We start from the raw sequence: 23,141 nt of genomic DNA, 5'->3' as shown, positions 1-23,141 counted from the left end.
TCAATAAATTAGAATGTCGTGGAAAAGTTCATTTATTTCAGTAATTCAACTCAAATTGTGAAACTCGTGTATTAAATAAATTCAATGCACACAGACTGAAGTAGTTTAAGTCTTTGGTTCTTTTAATTGTGATGATTTTGGCTCACATTTAACAAAAACCCACCAATTCACTATCTCAAAAAATTAGAATACATCATAAGACCAATAAAAAAAACATTTTTAGTGAATTGTTGGCCTTCTGGAAAGTATGTTCATTTACTGTATATGTACTCAATACTTGGTAGTGGCCTCCTTTTGCTTTAATTACTGCCTCAATTTGGCGTGGCATGGAGGTGATCAGTTTGTGGCACTGCCGAGGTGGTATGGAAGCCCAGGTTTCTTTGACAGTGGCCTTCAGCTCATCTGCATTTTTTGGTCTCTTGTTTCTCATTTTCCTCTTGACAATACCCCATAGATTCTCTATGGGGTTCAGGTCTGGTGAGTTTGCTGGCCAGTCAAGCACACCAACACCATGGTCATTTAACCAACTTTTGGTGCTTTTGGCAGTGTGGGCAGGTGCCAAATCCTGCTGGAAAATGAAATCAGTATCTTTAAAAAGCTGGTCAGCAGAAGGAAGCATGAAGTGCTCCAAAATTTCATGGTAAACGGGTGCAGTGACTTTGGTTTTCAAAAAACACAATGGACCAACACCAGCAGATGACATTGCACCCCAAATCATCACAGACTGTGGAAACTTAACACTGGACTTCAAGCAACTTGGGCTATGAGCTTCTCCACCCTTCCTCCACACTCTAGGACCTTGGTTTACAAATGAAATACAAAACTTGCTCTCATCTGAAAAGAGGACTTTGGACCACTGGGCAACAGTCCAGTTTTTCTTCTCCTTAGCCCAGGTAAGACGCCTCTGATGTTGTCTGTGGTTCAGGAGTGGCTTAACAAGAGGAATACGACAACTGTAGCCAAATTCCTTGACATGTCTGTGTGTGGTTGATGCCTCGACCCCAGCCTCAGTCCATTTCTTGTGAAGTTCACCCAAATTCTTGAATCGATTTTGCTTGACAGTCCTCATAAGGCTGCAGTTCTCTCGGTTGGTTGTGCATCTTTTTCTTCCACACTTTTTCCTTCCACTCAACTTTCTGTTTACATGCTTGGATACAGCACTCTGTGCACAGCCAGCTTCTTTGGCAATGAATGTTTGTGGCTTACCCTCCTTGTGAAGGGTGTCAATGATTGTCTTCTGGACAACTGTCAGATCAGCAGTCTTCCCCATGATTGTGTAGCCTAGTGAACCAAACTGTGAGACCATTTTGAAGGCTCAGGAAACCTTTGCAGGTGTTTTGAGTTGATTAGCTGATTGGCATGTCACCATATTCTAATTTTTTGAGATAGTGAATTGGTGGGTTTTTGTTAAATGTGAGCCAAAATCATCACAATTAAAAGAACCAAAGACTTAAACTACTTCAGTCTGTATGCACTGAATTTATTTAATACACGAGTTTCACAATTTGAGTTGAATTACTGAAATAAATGAACTTTTCCACGACATTCTAATTTATTGAGATGCACCTGTATATATATATATATATATATATATATATATATATATATATATATATATATATATAGTGTGTGTGTATGTATATTTACATACATATATATATATATATGTGTGTGTGTGTATATATATATATATAGTGTGTATGTATATTTACATGCATATATATATATATATATATAGTATGCGTGTGTGTGTGTATATATATATATGTGTGTGTGTGTGTGTGTGTGTATGTATATTTACATATATATATATATATATATATGTGTGTGTGTGTTGGTGTTGCACATGTTTTTAAGGGAATATTTCAGTGCAAAATGAAGATGTTAATCATTTACTCATGTTAAAAACTAGAGCTGCACAATTAATAAAAATAAAATTAAAATTGTAATATGACCTTGTTTGATTATTAAACTGCAAAGGTCTGCCATTCAATTAAATAAATTATCTGAACTCATTGGTATATGTTAACCCTAACTAGACTGCATAGCAACATAATATTACGTATAGCAATATAATATTACTATTGAATAAATCATAATAATCAATATGGTGGTAATAATAATACTAATAAATAATAATAGTAAATATTATTAGAATTTCAGCTAGTATTATTATATAATAGCAATACATTTATGTATTATAGTTTCTCATAATAATACTAATAATAATAATAATGATATACTACAACTACTACTAATAATAATTATTAATAGTATTATGTATTGCTATTATATAATTATACTTATAATAATTATTATTATAATTATTATAATAAAAATGATATATTACAACTACTACTAATAATAATTATTAGTATTATATATTAATAATTTTATAATTATAATTATTTAGGGTTGTTACGATTCACTCATTTCATGATTAACTTCACGATTAAGTTCTAATGTGGATGCAGAGAGCTGAATAAAATAATATAATTATATTTTGGTTGCATTTGAGGGCAAAACTATTTTAATTGATTGCGTAAAATATGCACATAATATCGGAATATCGATCGCAGGCCCCTGAATCGAATCGTATCGTGGCAGACTTTGAAGTATCAGCAAATATCGGATTGCAGGCCAAGAGAAACAATTCAAGATCGTATCCTGATGAAACGTCCGATTTACACCCCTAGAGTAGTAAGTAGTACTATTTTATATTACAATAATATAATTATTTAAATTGAATATGTCCCAAATAAATAATGATGAAAAGTGGGCTAGACCAGACAAAAACAGGTACACAGTTGGCAGGTACAATTATAAATAATTGTATTTATGAATAAATTCCTTAAACCGTTCATTTCCATTCACAGAGAGGGAAAACACAGTCTTTAAAAGCTTTAAATGAAGCATAGTATCATTCATTTATAAGCCATAAACTCATGCAGTAAAAGTTTCTGTTAAGGCTGTTACACACTTTGGTTTTGTTTGCTTCAGAGAGACGGCACCGTCAATCATGTATGATCTGATTTATATATACATTTACAATGCATAAACGTTGTGTGTTTGTGTGTAATGAATTAATGTAGTTTTGATGGCATGACTGTTGGTCATGATGAGCAAATCAATACTCCATATCTGTATCCTCAACATACTCAATTCTCTCTGTTGGAGAGGGCTGATATGGAGGACTGTACCTTTGGATCATAGCATACAGGCTCTGTTTTCAGAGTACACATGCACTAGGCCTCATAGTGTGTCACCATGCATTCAGTGTTAGATCTTTGAGCTCCTCATGTAATATACAGGATAAATCAGCCAATTTGTTCCAATTACATCAAGAACATGAATCTTAAATGATCTTCCTCCATCTTGCCAAATGATCACAATTAGTTATTTGGGGTTTTACTTTCTCAAATTGTAGCCATCACAAAATTCGCCAAATCAAATGTATCTGTTCCAGTTTCATCGTAATTAACAATTAATTGTGAAGTCTAATGAGAAATCATGTCTCTACTACTTCTTGGTCTGAATGCTCATTTTTGTTCCTCTGTCTCTTATACTCTTGTTTTTTGGCACATTTATTCTATTACTGCCTTTTTCTATTGGCTGTTCTCTCGGATTTTATTATTCATGTTTTCTTGGTTTTCTACCCTTTCTGCTCTCTCTCTCTCTCTCTCTCTCTCCGTTCACTGAAGTATGTGAGGAGAATGAACTTGCGGAAGAGCCACCAATATACAGTAAGTGTGTGAGTGGGTGTTTGTGCACTGGATTTGAGCCTAGGTGTTTAAGCAAGGGAGTTTTTCTACCTCCAATAATGTTGCTGTATCCTACTGACCTCCTCCTGACATGTGGCCCCTCCCCCAACAATGCATAAGCCCCTCCCCCACATATGGTAACCCCACCCTTTCAGATGTTTAAAATGTGCTAAAATAAAAACTAAAATAAAAAACACAGCCAGAGACAATCAGCCTGATTTTTGATACCTGTCACATTTAATATTTATTTTCCAAAACCTAGAGACTTACTCTATGTCTGTAGCCTACATAGGCAAGCCTTTTAGCCTCATAAACAACTCTAATAGACTTGAATAACTCTATTCCAATAGAGTTTGGTGTCAAAAGAATATTCCAAGTTCATAAAATTAAAAAAAATGGTTACAATAAGGTACTTGCAATGGAAGTGAATGGAGCCAGTCAATAAACGCTAGTTACACACAGTTTCAAAAGTATAGTCACAAGACATCAACATTATGCATGATTTAGTGTGATAACATCTCTTAACCTCATCTGTGTAAAGTTGTATCCAATACTGGGATTACAAGGTTCTGTTATCATGACAATATAACTTAACACACGGTAACAGTTATTTTTACTTTATTTATTTTTTTGGATGATGTATAAACAACCTTGCAGCTTCTCTCTTGTTAATGTACGGTGTGCTCATTCAACCCGAAGTCAGTCCATTCCTGATCCCGGGAAGCTATGGATCCAAGAGGCGTACAAGTACAGCTCCTGTCTACTTGGATGGGGAAGGGCGAAATCTCCAAAATGGTCATGACGATTACAATCAAAGAACATACAGCATTTCAAATCAGCAGTTAAATCTTGACAACAATAGCATCATAAATTGTGACTTTTTTTTTGGTCCAGCAAATGTGCATGCGTGTTCTTGAGTTGAATGACAGGTGATTGGCTCTTTTACCTGTAAAGCGGACTTCCTTTTCTACATCTGACATATTAGGCGTTCATATTTATCCCATTCATTTTAATATTACTGGTCAGTATAGGGGTAAACAGTCTTTGTTCAACCATAAACACTTACTCATGTAACTGCTGCCGATACTCTTAAAGAGACAGTACCATTTTATCGCTTGTTATGCATATCAGTGTAAACTCAAAGTAAATACTTGTAAATCGTACAAATTATGCATATAATTTTGCATGTAATTTTGATAAAGTAGTACTTAAATGTTATATGTGGAATTCTATTTTCATTATGATATTCCAACATTGTGAAAATTGTGTTAAAATTGTTTATGGAATTTCAGTGACAACAACTTAAATAATTATTTTTAATGCAATTTAATGGCACATCAATTGATAATGTGAAATTTGTACATTTTATAAGAGCTAAATTGTGATTAAAATGATGAAAAGTGAAATATGAAATAAAATATACACCCTCACATACTATAGCACAATGTTGGCCCGCTATGACCTTTGACCTGGCCCGCCTTTAAGTATATGGCGAGTAAAAAAAAAAAATGCTATTGTTGCTGCTTTTCATTGCATTATTTTAGCAGACTGCAGAGTTTGTTTTTGTGTATAATGAAATTATAAAGGAGGGGATCCAGGGTAACTTTAATATTTTAATATAAAACAGTTTGCAGAGCTTGAAATTTGGCGCGGGATTGCAGCTATTGTGCACAATTTTAATAATTCCTACAATTTCCACATAATGAAACGATAAAACTATATCATTCCTGTTTATAATCAACAAAGCTGTTAACATTGCAAGCGCGTGGCAGCGAATGCCTTTCATATCTTGGCACTTCCTCATTTATCATAATGCAGCCCGTTTGCAAAAAAAGGCAGAAATAGCTAAAATACTTTGTGTAATGTACCAGCTGCATGATGAAGAGAGACACTTAAACACCTGTTACATCTCCATCTTTCCATCCAGGGTCGGAAATTAACGGAGGCTCTGGGCTAAAAAAAAAACAAATCCCACTGCAATCTAATATAGTTCCAAATGAAAATATCCATCATGTTCTTCATTTGAATTTTGCTGAACATTATTTGTTTCATGCCATCCGTTGTGCAGATGTTTTTATATAAGCTCCCCATTCCAAATCCGGAGAAATGCATTTACATCTTCTGTGTCTGTGCGTTTGTTTTGTGGGATATTAATTTAACAGCCAATATATAAAAAAAAAATAATAATTTTATTTTTTTTTTTTTTTTTTTTTTTTTTTTTTTTTTTTTTTAGTAACAATGCACGTTATGCAATGATGCAATGTTCTCTTTTGGCCCACGGCCCTCAATCAAGATTGATTTTTGGCCCTCCATAGGAACAAGTTTGGGCACCTCTGGTATAAAGGAAATATGTTTATGATTAGATTTAAATGTTTGTTTTAATGTGCAATGAACCATGATTAATCGTGATTAATCCTTGATATTTTTATTATTTTATATATATATATATATATATATATATATATATATATATATATATATATATATATATAATCAATTCACAGCCCTAATTGTAATCATTGTCATCTCTGGGTGTGAGTGTTTGCGGCAGACTCAGATTGTGTTTTTAGCATTTTGTGTGAATAGGATTCTTTTCCTGTAGATTAACCCCGCTCCTGTGCTTTTGAGCCAGTATCCAGACCGCTGTGTTAATTAGTGCACAAGACAATTATGCACTTTTCTCCCGAGACCTGCATTTACTTCTCTTAATCTGGTGTCTTAAATAATTAAACTTGTATTGAAACCTGCTGCTTTCCATCTGCTCCTCTTTCGCTCTTTTCTTCATCTCTTGCTCTTTTGCTTCCTTGGTGTGCAGCACTTCATTCTGTTAGTCATTGACTGTGGATGATGATTATTAGTAGTAGTAATAGTAGTAGTATTTTTTGGCTGTAGTACCCATACTTGTATATGAGAGCAAGAACAAGAGAAAGAACTTAATTTAATTCCCTGCCTTGCAATCTCCATGAATTTCCAGCAAAATGCATATAATTAAAAATGTCTGTGTGAACTATACGGAGAGTGAGTGACCTCATTTAGCACAGTCATTACAGCTGGGTGGCTCTAATCTCATTCTTCACAGCTGTCTCGCCAAAGACCAACCCCCTTACTCTCTCACCATGGCCATTGTACACACATTGGCTGTGCTTTAAAACCTAGTGATCTGCCTACCTAGACAGCATGTTCTTGGTTTCATTAGAGCATCTAAATGTTAAAAATATAATATGCGGTTGAGCATGTCTATAATGCCCCCAAAAAAAAAATGCTGTCTAGGGAAGTGACACTCACTCTGGGTAGTGTCCTGGCAATTTTTATTTACCACTCCTTACATGCCTGTCCTCCTCCCTCATCACTGTACAAACATGTTTACTCAATGTCATCCTGCTCATCATCTGACCCCAAGAGGTCAACATATCACAGAACCCCACGAGTCCTCATTAACTTCTCTTCCCACAAGCCTTTGCTCTTTAATTATTCAGTATTTTCTGTTTGGTTGTGTTTAGATGAAATAGTGCTAGTTTTACCCCACATGTGATTGACAGTAATGTTGAAAAATTAAGTGCAGGGCTAATGTGTTCCCACTGCTGTAGCCTAATAGTTTGCTTTTGGCTCTGTCGGTTCTTTAACTGTGTGTGTTTGTGCATGGGTTAATCTGTTGTTTTTTTGTTTGTTTGTTTTTTCACACTGGCATTTTTCACACTGTTGTGTGGTTATTAAGTGTGTAACCGTGTGATTATGATTTTCAGCTCGAAGAGAAGAGGATGACCTGGAGGAGAAGAAATCAATAAAGAAGAGAGTCAAAGAACTGAAAGTGCTGGACCCAAAGATAGCGCAGAACCTCTGTGAGTATCCATCTGTCCATCTACTTGTTTTTCCAAGTGGAGTTGGACAGAATTGAGGCAGACCGAATGATTTTATGCTTTGTCTTTTTTTGCTAATAGACAGAATGAAATCATTTGTTCATGTGTTTTATGTTTGTTCTCTTGAGTCTTTTTGTACATGGAACAGTTCCTGTATCTTTCCAGATACAGAAGCTTCATCTTGTGTGTGATGGACTATGATCTGCTTGTTCTAAACCAGAGAAAAAAAGGACACATTCTTGAGCTCAAAAACAGCTATCAAGAGCTGAATGGAACCGGACGCAGGGGTCTAGATAGGTGTTTTTAATGCCTAGGCTGGTCACCAGTTATCCATAAAGATGATTAGCTGTTAATACCATTAGCTACTGCTTTCAAAATGGGTGAAAAAATTACAGTAAACTTAACCTCCATCCCCTTGTGTTTTTAGAAACCCAAAAAGATTGTGTTATCTTCTCAAAGATGTGTTGAACAGTTCAGGCTTAAGTGACAAAGACTCTTCTGACATTGTGACAAACATATAGTTCAGTGGCATACCAAGATACGAAAACCAAAAACATTTACATTTGTTGCAGAACATGACAGAAACCTCTCCAAAGTCCCTTTCAGTTGTTCCAGAGTGAAAACTTTATTTTAAAATGTTGCTAACCAGTTCATATCATTATTCCTTTCCGATAACATTTTCATGAAACCAAAGAACAATAAACGTTGTTTTCAAATAGGGCTGAAATTATTAGTCGATGCTAATTCCGTTGTCGAATAGTCGTTTAATATCATTTAACGCAACATGAGATAATTTGAAACGCTAATGATGATGTGGGAGAGCAGAACTTCAGCTCACGCTTAAGGAGAGGACGAATTACACCGCTCACAGTCCAGACACACACTAAACTTTCCAAACAGCTTAAGGTGATGTAGATCGCAAAGTATGAGGGAAATATAATACAAAAATACAAAATAAGTAAATACAGAAGCAATGCCGTCATGATGTGGAATAAAGCGGAGCCACACCTGGCGTTCTGCTTGAGCAAAACTCTTTAGAATGTCTAAAAAATGAAACACCCCTGCGTTATATATTTAATGCATTCTTTATTAAAGTTCAAATAATAAGGAAGCGGGTTGTATAAATAAGCACAATCTCCGAAACGTGCATTTCTCTGTGCGGTCAGAGCTGCATATATGAGTCGATTGAAAGCAGCGCAAGGTGAGTTTCAAATTTCTGCTGGCTGATACAGTCTCACGCGGAGACGCTCATCACTGGTGTGCTTGCTGCAGCTAGATTATAACGTGATGGCTCACGACGTAGTGAACCATAATATGTGTCACGGTGTGTATCTTATCATGAAGAAAATTGGTGATACGCAGCTCTATTGAGAAGAGAGAGTCATTTTTGGTTTGTATTCCAATATAAATATCTAAAACTCCTTACGTACATTTACTTCAGGAGCTATACTACAGAAGAAAAAAGTGTGAATGTTGAATATAGTATTTAAAAATATCTAAAAATTCTTAAATGATACATTTACCTGAGAAGCAACATATAAAATATTTAGACTAGCTTTCAGAGAATGTATCTTAATTATAAGTATATTTTGTCTTAACTGCACTTGCAGAAGTATATTAAAAAAATACAATTATATGCAAAATACACTTACAGTTGTGCTCAAAAGTTTGCATACCCTTGCAGAAATTGTGAAACTTTGGCATCGATTTTGAAATTATGACTGATCATGCAAAAAAACTGTCTTTTATTTAAGTATAGTGATCATATGAAGCCATTTATTATCACATAGTTGTTTGGTTCCTTTTTAAATCATAATGATAACAGAAATCACCCAAATGGCCCTGATCAAAAGTTTACATACCCTTGAATGTTTGGCCTTGTTACAGAAACACAAGGTGACACACACAGGTTTATATGGCAATTAAAGGTTAATTTCCCACACCTGTGGCTTTTTAAATTGCAATTAGTGTCTGTGTATAAATAGTCAATGAGTTTGTTAGCTCTCACGTGGATGCACTGAGCAGGCTAGATACTGAGCCATGGGGAGCAGAAAAGAACTGTCAAAAGACCTGCGTAACAAGATAATGGGACTCTATAAAGATGGAAAAGGATATAAAAAGATATCCAAAGCCTTGAAAATTCCAGTTAGTACTGTTCAATCACTTATTAAGAAGTGGAAAATTCGGAGATCTCTTGATACCAAGCCAAGGTCAGGTAGACCAAGAAAGATTTCAGCCACAACTGTCAGAAGAATTGTTCGGGATACAAAGAAAAACCTACAGGTAACCTCAGGAGAAATACAGGCTGCTCTGGAAAAAAGATGGTTTGGTTGGTACAAGAAGCACAATATGACGATACTTGAACAAAAATGAGCTGCATGGTCGAGTTGCCAGAAAGAAGCCTTTACTGCGCCAATGCCACAAATGACAACACCTTGACACACCTCACAGCTTCTGGCACACTGTAATTTGGAGTGACGAGACCAAAATAGAGGTTTATGGTCACAACCATAAGCGCTATGTTTGGAGAGGGGTCAACAAGGCCTATAGTGAAAAGAATACCATCCCCACTGTGAAGCATGGTGGTGGCTCACTGATGTTTTGGGGGTGTGTGAGCTCTAAAGGCATGGAGAATCTTGTGAAAATTGATGGCAAGATGAATGCAGCATGTTATCAGAAAATACTGGCAGACAATTTGCATTCTTCTGCATGAAAGCTGCGCATGGGACGCTCTTGGACTTTCCAGCACGACAATGACCCTAAACACAAGGCCAATTTGACCCTCCAGTGGTTACAGCAGAAAAAGGTGAAGGTTCTGGAGTGGCCATCACAGTCTCCAGACCTTAATATCATTGAGTCACTCTGGGGAGATCTCAAACGTGCGGTTCATGCAAGAAGACCAAAGACTTTGCGTGACCTGGAGGCATTTTGCCAAGACGAATGGGCAGCTATACCACCTGCAAGAATTTGGGGCCTCATAGACAACTATTACAAAAGACTGCACGCTGTCATTGATGCTAAAGGGGGCAATACACAGTATTAAGAACTAAGGGTATGCAGACTTTTGAACAGGGGTCATTTCATTTTTTTCTTTGTTTTCATGTTTTGTTTTATGATTGTGCCATTCTGTTATAACCTACAGTTGAATATGAATCCCATAAGAAATAAAAGAAATGTGTTTTGCCTGCTCACTCATGTTTTCTTTAAAAATGGTACATATATGACCAATTCTCCAAGGGTATGCAAACCTTTGAGCACAACTGTATGTTCATGATACACACTCTTAAAGCTAGTCTAAATATCTAATATGTTGCTTCTAAAGTAAATGTATCTTGTTTTAAATATTTTTAGATAATTTAAAATGGAAAACAACACAAACACTTGATAACAATATGGTTTTTTGCAGTGTTTTTTTTTTTATGAATTAAACAATAAAATCCAAGTATTTTATTTCCTTGTAAATTCAGTGAATGTCATTTACAGGTATTTTAAAAAGATGTTTTGTCCTTTATTGTTATTAAGCACATTTAATACAACCTTTTAAGCTGAGGCACAAGCTGAATAATCGGTTAAGAGCTAATGATTAATCGTTACAGTAATCGCCAGAATAGTAAAATAATCGTTATATTAGCCGATTATCAAAATAATCGTTAGTTGCAACCCTATTTTCAAACAGCTTTTTGAACACTGCCATTGATTGAACAAACATATATAGTCATGCCCCAAAGTGGTCGAGGCAGTGTTGTTATATCGAGCTGGACGGGCCAGTCAAAACAGACAGAGCAATTTTTATAGTGCCAAAAAAACTGTGTTTGCAGTTTCCAGAGAAATCAACCAACAAATGGCTTACTTACAGATGTTTCTGCATAATGAGCTGGGGTTGGAGAAAGTATTTTGACAACGAAAAAGTTTTCAGGTGTCCTGTTTTTTAATTGTTTATTTATTTTTACGCCTCCCTCTGTTTCTCTTTCAGAGTCTTGGGTATACACACTTGCACCTGTCTTTTGCTGTTTTATGCAGTATCTTGTCTCTTCCTCTCTCATGCACAGTTCTCATTGCACCTGTTTTTTAAGGGTTTAAACTCATCTGTTTTTACCTCCTTCAAATTCCGTTCCCCTTTCTCTCTCTCTTGTGCATGTATGAGCCCTGATTCTTAACGCCGTCTGCTGTCTAAATGAGCACAGTTTTGTAATGATATGGAAAAAGTCTAATGAAATGGCGTCTGTGTCCCTGCTGAGCATCTGCAGTCAGATCACTGTCCATCATCCACTCGAGCTCTTCATTCATTCACTCCTCCTTTTACCTTCCCTTTTATTACAGTTTGTCTGAAATTAGATGTAACTCGGGACATCTTGAGCTCTCTGTGTGTTTGTGACGGAGACACACGCTGACGTGAAAACAACGGTTGTCTTGATGTAAAAATGTTGTCTATACTGTCTGTTTTCCCAACTGGGTCAGAGTTGAAATGAGTTTAAAACGCAGTAAAATCCAACTTATTCTTGTCTCCATCTGGTGTTATTAGCATGCCGTGTACATGCACTTACACTCTGGATCCAAAGGTATCCCATTAATGAATTACTGCAGACAGCTTTTGATGTAAACAAATTTTCTCTTTCTCTCTCCTTCAGCCATTTTCTTGGGGTCATTCCGTATGTCATACGAGGAGATCAGGAGAATCATTTTAGAGGTGGATGAGGATCAGCTGACTGAGCCCATGATCCAGGTAACATCACCTCTCATCGCCATTCATGACCTTTAAAGAACGGCCAAGTTCAGAGAGGTTAACCACAATCGTGAGAAATTCAAGGCACATTTTTCAGGCAACCATTAGAGCTTTAAGAATTGTGTTGTACAAAATCAAGTTTGAACTGATATACAAAGACAAACAAGAAGCAAGATATATAGGATATAGAATACAATATAAGTCTTATTGTATCGTACAATAGAACGCTCACAATTTGATATATGTATCATACGATACATTATATAAATACATACGTGTGATTAAAACCAATCAATGCATCACTGAGAGCTGCGAGACAGTCTCCTCCCCGGAGAGGCGGCGCTGAGCGCTCACAGGGAAACAGAGCACTTAGTCTACATCAGCGAGTTAAGAGCTCGAAGACCGATGGCAAACACCAAGTAGATTGTTGCATTACAGCTTGTTGAATTTGCCAAACAACGGTGTCATGTCCTGGTGCTATAGTACATCAGACATGTCGTTTTCAGAAATGGCAGTAGCAAGTTGCAATTAACAGTCAGTCTCTCTGAGCCAACACAGAACGTGATTACATGCACAGCAAGATGCTCATCATAACTATCAAAAACCAGCCTATTAAAAAAATCTACAATGTAAGAAACATGAGACTTAATATTTTCTGCTTTTGGCATTGAAATGTAAATGGCTATGAGCACAACACTTGCGTGCATTGGATAAGCTGGTAAGATTGCTGGTAAAGTTTACATGTAAAGTGAAACCGGGGAAGAGGGCCAATCGGTTTTTGCTCAAACCGCTAAAAAATATTGAATTTATGTACAGTACTGTGCAAAAGTTTTAGGCACTTGTGAAAAATGTTGCATAGTGAGGATGTCTTCAAAAATAATGACATATATAGTTTTCATTTATCAATTAACGTCATACAAAGTCCAGTAAACATAAAAATAGCTAAATCAATATTCGGTGCGACCACCTTTGTCTTTAAAACAGCCCCAATTCTCCTAGGTACACCTGGACACAGTTTTTCTTGGTTGTTGGCAGATAGGATGTTCCAAGCGTCTTGGAGAATTCACCACAGTTCTTCTATCTATTTAGATCAATTAGTCTCAATTGCTTCTGTCTCTTCATGTAATCTTAGACTGACTCGATGTTCAGTGGGGGTCATGACATCTGTTGCAGGGCTCCCTGTTCTTCTATTCTAATCTTTTCTAGTAATGTTTGGGAGTCTAACATTTATATTTCCTATTGACACACTGAAGCTGAAGATATAAATAACCATCTTAAGACAAATGCTTTTGTGAAAAATCTTATGTGCCTAAAACTTGCACAGTGCTGTATATTAAATGTACAGCTAGAGGTCAGGTTCCTCTCAAGGTTATTTTTGTTTTTCTCCACTAACTTTTTTTTTTTTTCTTTGCCACAGTCACCTTTAGCTTGCTCACTGGAGGCTTTAAGACTTTAAGGCATCATTTTCTACAAAGCTTCTTTTAAACTATGTTCATTGTGAAAAAGTGTTATTCATATTAAAATGACTTTAATGTAGACAAACTAATTTTTCTCAAGAAAAACTTGAAAATTGTGAGTTTTTCTCAGAGCAATCTGCTGATAAATGCAGTGGTTTTATTTGTTACTTTATTGTAGAGCCAATGTCAGACACTGTTGTGCCACTTAAGATTTAAAATACTTTAATGCAGATTCCTTTCAAGCTAATTTATTTATTTATTTTAAATAATCGTATCATATTGTGAGGCTTCTGCATCGTATCATATACTGTGAAGTGTGTGTATCGTTACATGTCTAATATAGGATGGGGATGTGAATATAATATGGGATGACACTAAACAAGACTGGACCCTCTACAAGAGCACAACGTGTCTGGTCTTTCTTTCTTGTGTCTTAAAATACTTAAAAATCAGTTTTTCACCAAAGAAAATAAATAAATGAATGAATAAAAGATGTGTGGGTATGACATTTACCCATTAAAAGCACCAGATTAAGTCAGATTGCTCTTATAAAAGTAATATTTTGTAAAGCAATGAATCAAAGAATCAAATTTTACTATAACTGTTGTGTATACATATTGTCAAAGCATCCGCTGACTGTCACCCCTGGAGTAGCGAGTTCGAATCCAGGGTGTGCTGAGTGACTCCAGCCAGGTCTCCTAAGCAACCAAATTGGCCTGGTTGCTAGGGAGGGTAGAGTCACATGGGGTAACCTCCTCGTGGTCACGATTAGTGGTTCTCGCTCTCAATGGGGCATGTGGTAATTTGTGTTTGGATTGCGGAGAGTAGCATGAGTCTCCACATGCTGTGAGTCTCCGCGGTGTCATGCACAACGAGTCACGTGATAAAATGCACGGATTGACGTCTCAGAAGCGGAGGCAACTGAGACTTGTCCTCCGCCACCCGGATTGAGGTGAGTAACCGCGCCACCACGAGGACCTACTAAGTAGTGAGAATTGGGCATTCCAAAATTGAGGAGAAAAGGGGATAAAAAAAAATATATACATATTGCCAAAGCATCAGTAAAGAAAAAAATAAAGAAGGTGCAACTTATGGTAATAAAAATAATAATTACAATATACAGTAAACTTGAATATAATAAAAATATGCATTGCGTTGTTTAAAATAAATATATGTAATATTTTATATGTAAAAAAAAAAAAAAAAAAAATCATTTTATCCTGCTTTTTAGCATTCCAAACAGATGAAATCATCTTTCACAATATCTGCATTCTTCAGTAGTTCAGTGCTAGAGTATGTCTCGTCCACCATTACAGTTTTAATATATTGCCTGTCTACTTAAAATTCATAACAGAGCATTGCTGTTTTATTAAACATTACTCTTAAAAGCAGCCCTGATTTATTTTTATTTTTTTATGACTGAGGTTGGAATAAAATAATTAGTTATAATGTCTGTTTTATGTTTCTCTTTAGTGGTGATATGGACAAACATGGTCATCCGCATATTCGGCTAATGTGCATATGTTTTAATAAAGTGGTTCTTTTGGAGATGAGCTAGAAAAGCTACAACATTTGAAAATGCTTTAAATCATTTAAGCCAGAAAAAATGTTCTTGGGTGTTTACTGCTTTTATATGAGTTCCTACTGTTTATCAAACATTTGCAGAGATTGTTGTTTGTAACATAGTGTAACAAGGTTCTTAGTTAGGGGAAAAGAGGAAGCGGGAGACGGTGAATCCAACTCAAACGGTATGTTTATTTTAAACTCAAAAACACGCTTTTCAGCGGACACAGTTTAACACAGTCTCTTCAGCTTGTGCGTCGTAACTCTCTCTGCCTCACTGGCATCCGGCTCACTCTTAAAGCCCATCTCCACTCTCACTGCAAGGACAAACAGCTGTTAGAGACAATCATTGCCAGGTGATGATTCTTACCATTCTCATCTCCTGATCTCGCTCTCCATTCACAAGCCGGCACTCAACCACACCCTTACCACCACACATAATAAATGATCTTCTCTGTTGATAATCATAAAACGGCTATCATCGACAAATGCCAGAGTCACTTTTTTGTGTATTTATACACTGTCATCTTCTGAGTTTATGCAACAGAACACAATACTGCAGGGGTCTTCAAACATTTTCAGGCCAAGGACCCCTTGGTGGGTAGTGAGATGGAGCCAGGACCCCCGTTACTTTTTGTATAAAATTGAGTGTTGTGTTTTATGCCTATAAAAACATGGATGGTAGGCTACCATATTATTGTATGTACATATTTCAAGATGTTTACATTGTAAAGCCACTGAAATAATCATTAAATGCTGCCCTGCTTAAATGACTAGCTAAAACCAGCATAAGCGGGTTGGCTGGTTTTATCTGGCCTTAGCTGGTCAGGGTGGTCTTAGCTGGTCAGGGTGGTCTTAGCTGGTCTCCCAGCCTGACCAGCTAAAAAGTGTTCAAATCCCCTCTGAAACCAGCTAACTGACCAGCCTGTCTAGGCTGGAAGACCAGCTAAAACCAGCCAACCAGCTTAAGCTGGTTTTAGCTGATCTTTTCAGTATGTATGTACAGCATGGTCTGCAACATTTTTGACATGGTGACATTTAAAATTCCTCTGTAAATCCCTGTGCCAAACCAAAAAGAAAGAAAAAGACAGACAGACCTGTCCATGCAGAATAAAACAACTTTCATAATGTTACTAAAATGGAGTCTTCATCTCATGTGAGTGATCGATTTTATACCTGTATTTCATAATTACTGTTCATTTCATTGAGTAAACATTTATAATAAGGAAAACAATGACTGAGTGCACCTTTAATTATGTTGATTTGAGAGTCACCGTATTGTGTATACACGGACCCTGTATGCCAGCTTGATATTCTCAGCGGTAACTATTTATTTACACCAGGCAAGTAAGCTATTGTTCTGAAAGCAGGCTGTCATCTGTTCAACCACACAGCGTGACCAACGCAAAGCAGACGAGTTTACTTTCGCGACCCTCCACTGCAGCGCTGCTAAACCTGATGTGTGTCGCACTTTAAGCAGCTTTTGGTGAGCGGTGGGTACGTGAAGGGTTTGTCCTGGCTGTCACACTTTAAGATTAGGCATGCAGCTGCGAAGGACTTCAACATGTCAATAATTCATACTCCTCGCTGTCGCTCACGTGCGAGTGAGTGATTATTACAAATGCCACCAAGGTTGATCAAACAATCATTTGTGGACACCCTATACTGTATGGTTGGAAGTCTGAGATATTAAGAAGGAAGTTTCCACATCCAACATAAATGGACTGTTGTTTAAGATTCGATCTGCAAACGTACAGGTTACAGGGGTGACACATGATCACAGGTCTGCTCTAGTGCTCTTGTACCCTTGAGCTAGATGCTTAACCCCAAGTGCTCCAGGGAGACATATTGTCCCCTCAATAAGTGAAGTGTGTCACTAATTGCCACTGAGTCAGATTGAATGAAGAGCTGCTACTAAATGCCTTGAATTTAGAACTAAACTAGCAGCAAGGAATGCAATAGGATTGCAGGCTAAAGTTGAATTGCTACTTTAATTAATGTTGCACACGATCTATATAAAAAGAAAACATGCATTTTCTTACTCCTCCAGAACCTTGTGAAGCACCTTCCAGAACAAGAGCAGCTAAACACACTGGTTAAATACAAGAACGAATATGCAAACCTTTCTGAACCGGAGCAGTTTGGAGTAGTGGTAAGTCCATGAACACACACACACACACACACACACACCACACACACACACACACGCACATCATGTGTTGCTGGCAATGTTTTCCATTTCTAAACATGTTCTATGTCGCTCCCTGTTCAGTGTAGTTGCATGTCCGGTTTAAATTCAACCAGTCACCCTTTGTTTCAAGTTTTGGCCACATGCTGATAAATTAATCTCTCAAATGAAAATAAAGAGATTCAATCATTTTTCCAAACAACCAGCAATGTTGTGCATTTTCTGAATATTATATAATTGAATGTAAACGTTGTCTGTAAACAGAGGAAAGATATATGATATAATATATTTAGTTAATGGGAACCAGTGTTCTACCCGACAATACCACACGTACACAAAACACGGTTTTAACCTAATTATGTCTGCAGTTATTTTTCTCTGTGGTTATTGAAAACACCTGATTCCACAAGCCTTAAGTGAACAGAGTTTTAAATAATGCATTGATATTTCACATTGTTTGTTATTCTACAAATCTATAGATGCTAGGTTTATATTTACATATATTTATGCAAATTATGATATATCACATAAAAACTGATGGATGGAAACACTGAGATGGAAATTAAATCTCCAAAATGTGCATAAAAAACTTATATGCTTGCTTGAGGTGAATCAAATGTGATTTCAATTAAAATAAATGCACATAATTTATGATGGAAACACATTTACTCAATAAACTCCTTTAGAATTTATATAGGAATATATTTGTGCATCAAAAAAGTCATGTGACTGAATAATTATTTCATGACTGGACTAACCAGTGGACCAGTATCATTACATATTTAATGTTGCTTTGGTCATTCTGTAATGCCAGTGTCCTGAAAATCCAAAGCCTGCTTAGAGTTTACATAGCAAATAAGTCAAATACAAACTTGAACTGTGCTGAAGAGCAGGTTTATTGAAACTATTGGATCATCAGACACATATCTGAAAATTACAAACAGTTGATCCGCACGGCAAAATCATAAGAACTGAGGAACGCAAACAGAGATAGCCATCTCAGAAATTTCTGATGCACTGTCGCTCCCAGACAAAAGTCGTTAGAAAACAGGTTCTTCAGAGGGCTTTGTCTGCATGCTCTAAACTGCAAGTATGTTATTAAAATAATAAAAGTCGACGACTGTGTTCTCTTGACAGCATGGGATGGGGAAACAGCTTTATTTTGCAAATTGTTTTTGCAATATTCTGATTTTTCACGTAAATTAAAATATCAACTGTGGAAACAAACAGTAGCTACTGACAGCGATCACGTTGCGATGACTGTTGGGTAAAAGTCCGCTGTGATTGGTCGAGAGACTGAGGTCAACGAGTTGCAGTATGATTAGTTTCTAGTAGGCGTTCCAACTCTACTGCAGTGAATTATGTGAGCTATCTGCACTCCCATTGGTAATCACCATATTGTTTCAATGTGCTTTTGATTCAAGTTAAACGCAGCTTAATTTTGTCGCATTGCTAACAGTCTCTGCTGGGCATGTCGCCACCAACTCTCAATGAAAATGAGTGACTTCTGGTCTCTTTGTATCTGCACATAGCTTTCAGTGAACAGCCCTTAAAACAGGGTTCTCCAATTAGTTTTCACCAAGGGCCAAATTCTGTCAACAATACAAATTCAAGGGCCACGGCCGTCGATGCAATGAATTTATATATATATATATATATATATATATATATATACACTATATTGCCAAAAGTATTCACTCACCCATCCAAATAATTGAATTCAGGTGTTCCAATCACTTCCATGGCCACAGGCGTATAAAATGAAGCACCTAGGCATGCAGACTGCTTCTACAAACATTTGTGAAAGAATGGGCCGCTCTCAGGAGCTCAGTGAATTCCAGCGTGGTACTGTGATAGGATGCCACCTGTGCAACAAGTCCAGTCGTGAAATTTCCTCGCTACTAAATATTCCACAGTCAACTGTCAGTGGTATTATAACAAAGTGGAAGCGATTGGGAATGACAGCAACTCAGCCACGAAGTGGTAGGCCACGTAAAATGACAGAGCGGGGTCAGCGGATGCTGAGGCGCATAGTGCGCAGAGGTCGCCAACTTTCTGCAGAGTCAATCACTACAGACCTCCAAAGTTCATGTGGCCTTCAGATTAGCTCAAGAACAGTGCGTAGAGAGCTTCATGGAATGGGTTTCCATGGCCGAGCAGCTGCATCCAAGCCATACATCACCAAGTGCAATGCAAAGCGTCGGATGCAGTGGTGTAAAGCACGCCGCCACTGGACTCTAGAGCAGTGGAGACGCGTTCTCTGGAGTGACGAATCACGCTTCTCCATCTGGCAATCTGATGGACGAGTCTGGGTTTGGTGGTTGCCAGGAGAACGGTACTTGTCTGACTGCATTGTGCCAACTGTGAAATTTGTTGGAGGGGGGATTATGGTGTGGGGTTGTTTTTCAGGAGCTGGGCTTGGCCTCTTAGCTCCAGTGAAAGGAACTCTGAATGCTTCAGCATACCAAGAGATTTTGGACAATTCCATGCTCCCAACTTTGTGGGAACAGTTTGGGGATGGCCCCTTCCTGTTCCAACATGACTGCGCACCAGTGCACAAAGCAAGGTCCATAAAGACATGGATGAGCGAGTTTGGTGTGGAAGAACTTGACTGGCCTGCACAGAGTCCTGACCTCAACCCGATAGAGCACCTTTGGGATGAATTAGAGCGAAGACTGCGAGCCAGGCCTTCTCGTCCAACATCAGTGTCTGACCTCACAAATGCGCTTCTGGAAGAATGGTCAAAAATTCCCATAAACACACTCCTAAACCTTGTGGAAAGCCTTCCCAGAAGAGTTGAAGCTGTTATAGCTGCAAAGGGTGGGCCGACGTCATATTAAACCCTATGGATTAAGAATGGGATGTCACTTAAGTTCATATGCGTCTAAAGGCAGATGAGCGAATACTTTTGGCAATATAGTGTGTATATATATATATATATATATATATATATATATATATATATATATATATATATATATATATATATATATATATATATATATTTTTTTTTTTTTTTTTTTTTTTTGGTGCTGCTGCTATTATAATAATAATAATAATAATAATTATTATTATTATTATTGTTGTTGTTTTAAATTATTAAAATATTATTATTATTTATTTATTTTTTTAGTTCTTTTTCTCAGTATTAGCAGCCTGTTTTATTTATTCAAACAATTATGAACATTTTGTTTGTATACAGATACACAAAACCACAACTTTGCCTGCTGGAAAAAAATTAATAAAAATAACTTCAATGAACGATCTAGAGCTCCATGTCCTCCATGCGAGTCAACTGTCCCTGCTCTACCAAACAGGATCCCCTGCACTTTCCCTAACTGCAGGTTCAATTATTAGACATATTGCATTAATATTGTTATTGTTCTTAAGGATAATATCACAAAGTATCGCAATAATTTCAATAAAGAAAAGACACTGAGCCAATGTTTTCTTTATTAATAATTTTTTAATATTAGCCTACACATTATATATTTTTTTCCGTACAATGTTATTCTTAATATGCACTATTCCACTTGTATTTCAATCACTGTACCTTGTGTTATATTATCCAGGCATTAATCAAAACATAATAAAAAGAGTATTTGGCTCCAAGAGTCCGTTTGAAATATACTCGTAGCAATATACTTGCGCAAATATAAATAGGACATATATTTATGCAATAGCGCTCTTTACTCTTCTCACTCGCATAAAAACACAGATTATACAGGTATACTCCTCAGAATGCATCAACAGCATGGAAAGAACATAATGAAACAGTTATGCCAAATTAGGTAAATAAATGCTTTAACAGTGTTCAGTATATTAATCTCTAACAGCTGAAGGTGCGGGCATGAGACTGGTGTAAATGTTTGTAGAACAGCAACAGCGCCACCTACTGTACAGGGTTGAAATAGTTTTTCATGTTTATTTTTTACGCACTCTGTGTGCAGACCTTTCGTCTGAAGTTTATCTCACATAATAGTCTCGGATTTGGTGTGACCAGGCCTTTAGCACTGGCCAAACATTTGTCTGTCGTGGGCCGGATGTGGCCCGTGGGCCGCCTATTGAGGAACCCTGCTTTAAAGGAATATTCCGGGTTCAATACAAATTAAGCTCAGTCGACAGCATTTGTGGCATAATAGTGATTACCACAAAAATTTGTTTCGACTCGTCCCTCCTTTTTTTATATATATATATATATATATATATATATATATATATATATATATATATATATATATATATATATATATATAAAGAAGTCTGTTACAGTGAGTCACTTACAATGGAAGTAAATGGGGCCAATCTGTAAACACTGAAATACTCACTAGGGATATACTTTTTGATACTTCCTTTTTGGTACTCGCCGATATGAAGTCTGATACCTGTTTTTGGTTTTATTCCATATTAACCGTTTATTTTAATGTTATCATCAAAATGGTGTTTAAATAAATTAATTCATTAAAACTTAAAACAAATTACATTTTTTTTTTTAAATAATTAATTTTCAACATGATATTGTTTGAGTGCACAACGCTCATGATGGTGTTTTCTGTGTATGAGTCAAGGAGTACAAAAAGGTATGAGCACTTTCTGTTATGTCTGCACAACACTGGCTCCACACATTCACAAGCGCTCACATTTGAAGCGCGCCACACATGCAAACTAAATGGCCCTGTCCTAAATGTCACACTGTATGTGGACTTGTGGTCTCGTGGCCTTCAGTTGCGTGTTTCCACAAAGTCAACGATTTGACATTTTAGCGCTCTGAGGTGTGCTCGCAAGTGCCCCCTTCTCACCCTCAGTGCGCACTTCGGCTGAGCCCGCATCAGTGCGGGCTTCACAGCGGACTATTACCCAATAGTCATCACAACGGAGTCTCTCGACCAATTACATTGGACTATTACTCAACAGTCATCGCAACGGAGTCTCTCGACCAATCACAGCGGACTGTTACCCAACAGTCTTCGCAACGGATTCTCTCGACCAATCACAGCGGACTGTTACCCCACAGTCATCGCAACGGATTCTCTCGACCAATCACAGCGGACTGTTACCCAACAGTCATCGCATCCGATTCTCTCGACCAATCGCAGCGGACTATTACCCCACAGTCATCGCAACCGATTCTCTCGACCAATCACAGCGGACTGTTACCCCACAGTCACCGCAACCTATTCTCTCGACCAATCGCAGCGGACTATTACCCCACAGTCATCGCAACCGATTCTCTCGACCAATCACAGCGGACTGTTACCCCACAGTCATCGCAACGGATTCTCTCGACCAGTCACAGCGGACTGTTACCCAACAGTCATCGCAACGGATTCTCTCGACCAGTCACAGCGGACTGTTACCCCACAGTCATCGCAACGGATTCTCTCGACCAATCACAGCGGACTGTTACCCAACAGTCATCGCAACGGATTCTCTCGACCAATCACAGCGGACTATTACCCAACAGTCATCGCAACGGATTCTCTCTACCAATCACAGCGGACTATTACCCCACAGTCATCGCAACCGATTCTCTCGACCAATCACAGCGGACTGGAGTTTCTGAGCCAGAGAAATAAAAAAATCATGCCAGAC

At 37.3% G+C, this 23,141-nt stretch overlaps 1 protein-coding gene across 1 annotated transcript in view; it reads left to right on the top strand.

Moving 5' to 3' along the window:
• Window positions 1-23,141, top strand: part of diaph3 (diaphanous-related formin 3) — a 484,493-nt gene that overhangs the window by 284,920 nt on the left and 176,432 nt on the right. Inside the window, 3 exon segments of the mRNA XM_051672192.1 lie at window positions 7,505-7,600; window positions 12,247-12,341; window positions 17,412-17,513. Of these exon segments, the coding sequence (XP_051528152.1) occupies window positions 7,505-7,600; window positions 12,247-12,341; window positions 17,412-17,513 (293 nt within the window).

The sequence above is a fragment of the Myxocyprinus asiaticus genome, chromosome 35 (genome assembly GCF_019703515.2).
Source record: "Myxocyprinus asiaticus isolate MX2 ecotype Aquarium Trade chromosome 35, UBuf_Myxa_2, whole genome shotgun sequence".
In the NCBI taxonomy this organism is placed as follows: Eukaryota; Metazoa; Chordata; class Actinopteri; order Cypriniformes; family Catostomidae; genus Myxocyprinus; species Myxocyprinus asiaticus.
The sequence above is the reverse complement of the archived record's forward strand: the minus strand, read 5'-3'. Positions and strand labels throughout refer to the sequence as shown.